The sequence below is a fragment of the Pteropus alecto genome, unplaced genomic scaffold (genome assembly GCF_000325575.1).
Source record: "Pteropus alecto unplaced genomic scaffold, ASM32557v1 scaffold214, whole genome shotgun sequence".
Lineage (NCBI taxonomy): Eukaryota > Metazoa > Chordata > Mammalia > Chiroptera > Pteropodidae > Pteropus > Pteropus alecto.
The window spans coordinates 1136197-1138952 of NW_006435787.1; the positions used below are offsets into that span (position 1 = coordinate 1136197).

The following is a 2756-nucleotide window of genomic DNA, read 5'->3' on the forward strand; positions in this document are numbered from 1 at the left end:
TGACCTGGAGGCCGCGGCACGCGAGCTCCTGCAGCAGAACAGCTTCCTGGCCAGTAAGTGCTCGGGGCCAAAGTGCCGTGGAGGCTGCGTGCCCATGGCCGTCGTGTGCAGATTCTCCCTGAGTGTGTCTGCCTGTGTCTCAGACGTGGCCCCTTCCAGGCAAAACGCGAGAAGGCAGCCTAAGCGTGTTGGGTCGGTGAAAACATGGGCCTTGTCCACAGTGACCAGCGCTGAGGTCGCCACCTCGGCCCAGTGCCAGTGGCCGTGTCTGAGTTACCACCTGCGATGCCGTGTTATGGTTCAGTCTCACGGGGCAGGTGGTCAGTTCTCGATCCAAGTCGTGCTCTGATTACATCCTGGAGTCAGGCGGGGCAAAGGAGTGGCCAGCGCTGCCCCGTCTGCTAACTGTTCTCTTATTCAAGATGGACATGGTGGGTTCTCGAATTCGTCTTGAATGAGCACTGAATTATTTTTAGTAGGCCTTGTATTGGTTTGCTGGAGCTGCTGTGGCACGATGCCACACGAGGCAGTGTCAGCAACAGAAACGAGTCCCGAAGCCGAGATCGCAGTGCGGGCTGGCCGGTCCCTTCCGGGGCCTCCTCCCGTGTCCTCACCCCGCACCCTCCGTGCACGTCCACGCCCCAGCTCCCCTTCCTGTGCCGACGCCAGCCGTGCTGGCTTAGAGCCCACACCCGTGGGGAGCACGAGTCAACCTGTAGCAGGCCTTACATGTACAATTAAAGAATGCGCGTGGCAGGGTGCAGAATCCACACGTGCACACTTTGGAGGATAAGTAACGCCCCACGCATCGGTTCTCAGGAAGGAGGGGCTCTAGTTCCCAGGTCCGCAAACACGCAGAACGAGGGACGTCTCTGCATTCACGACAGCACTGTGCTCGCATTAACGCGAAAGCCAGGCAGGCCTGGGCGTTAGGCGCCTCGCTTCCGTGTGCCGGCGACGTCTGCGTCACACTGGAGCCGGTGCGGCCGCCCAGGCGGGGGGCCTTCGCAGGGGCAGGGCTGAGCGGGCAGGCGGGCGGGAGCTGTTGTCCAGCGTCCGCGCCGACAGCGTGCACTGCCCCGGCGCTGATGGCCCCCCGTTCTGCCGCCAGGCGTCATCTTCCACAGCCCCTCAGTCGGCAGGACCCCTCGGCTGCCGCCGCACGTCACCTACACCCTCCGGACCAGCGTCTCTTACAGCATGCGGACGGACTTGGTGAAAAACCCTTTCTGGAAGTTCCATCCTCAGAGCCTGCCGGCCGACGGGTTCAAGTACAACTACGTCTTCGTCCCGCTGCAAGACATGATCGAAACAGCCATCATCCTGGTGCAGACGGGGCAGGAGGCCGCGGGGCCGGCCGTGCAGGCGCAGGCAGCTCCGTACCCCTGCCACAGCAGTGACCTGTGAGTGCCCGGGGCAGGCTGCGAGCAGATGGCTTCTCTGCCCTCGCCCCGGAGAGCGCCGGAGGCCACGCGCCCATCTTAGGCACCCTAAGGTGCCTTTTCCCTGTGCCTGAGCTGAGCCGATAGGAGATAGGAGAGTGTCGGCCGAGATGCTCTGGCCGCCTGGAGCTCTCAGCCTGACACCAGCCACGCTTATCTCCTCTCTAGTGCAGAGCCTTAGGAACGAGGGGTGTCCCCCACCCCCCAAGCAGGTGCACAGGGATGGGCTCAGAGGCTGGGCTTTGCCCAGGTCCCAGCTGAGAACCCGTTACTCGGGGGAAGCGGGGAGCGGTCTGTGGGAGAGGGGAGGACGGGGAGGGGCGAGAGCCGCTGGACCACAGGGCTTGGGGGCCTCAGAGCAGAGGCAGGGACGCAGGGGGGTCGGAAGTGGCCTGGGGGTTGTGGTCCCCCTGGGACTTGGGCCCTGGGCGGGGTCTGGACAAAGAGCCCCAGAGGGCCGGCCTGGAGGGAGGCCCCCGGCCCAGGATGCAGGCAGCAGGGCTTCTCCTTGTCACTGCCTCTGGGAAGTGCGCAGGGAGCCGGGCCCCCCGCATCCCGTGGTCGTGCAGACGTGGGTCCTGCAGGGGGACAGTGTGGAGCAGGGTGCAGGACAGGGCCTTCCTGTCCATGCGCCTTCTGCGTCAACGCTCCTCAGGCCCCTTCTGACGAGGAGGGCGGCGTCTCAGGGAGACCCGCCCGCTGTGGTGGGGCGGCCGCTGAGCCCCCCTCACTGAGTGCGTGGTGGATGTTGTGGATGTCGCTCAGGCGGAGGGGACGGAGGTCAGCAAGGCGGAGGGGGCTTTCGCGCTCCCCACTGCGCACTCCGCGGGCGAGCCTCGTCGCCGCCTTCTTTGTGACGTGAAAGTTTCCTTTCCTCTCCGAGCGATGACGGCTCCGACACGGAGCATTTCAGCCCGTGCCCTTCGCTTCCTGAGGGTCTCTTGTGGCTCAGGCCACACACTGCGTGGGCGGGTCCGTCACCTCGTCCCCTGCAGGCCGGCTGTGTGCACTGCGCTCCAGGGACCCCCACGCCAGGCTGGACCGCGCTTCCCCGTCCCCGTGGGCTCTGCGGCCGTGGGGACAGCGTGAAGCGTGGACGGCGGGCGCGGCGGGAGCTCGGCGCTGACGTGGCGTCTCTTGCAGGTTCCTGAACAACGTGGGCTTCTTCTTCCCCCTGATCATGATGCTGGCCTGGGTGGTGTCCGTGGCCAGCATGGTCCGAAAGCTGGTTTACGAGCGGGAGATCCGGTTAGAGGAGGTAGGTGGCCTGGCGGCCCGGGCGGGGGGCGGGGTGCGGGGTGCGGGGTGCGGGAG

At 65.7% G+C, this 2756-nt stretch overlaps 1 protein-coding gene across 1 annotated transcript in view; it reads left to right on the forward strand.

The window, feature by feature from the left end:
• Positions 1-2756, forward strand: part of ABCA13 (ATP binding cassette subfamily A member 13) — a 147718-nt gene that overhangs the window by 65135 nt on the left and 79827 nt on the right. Inside the window, exons 26-28 of the mRNA XM_025046516.1 lie at positions 2-53; positions 1112-1403; positions 2586-2700. Coding sequence (XP_024902284.1) covers positions 2-53; positions 1112-1403; positions 2586-2700 — 459 coding nt within the window. The remainder of the gene's footprint in view (position 1; positions 54-1111; positions 1404-2585; positions 2701-2756) is intronic.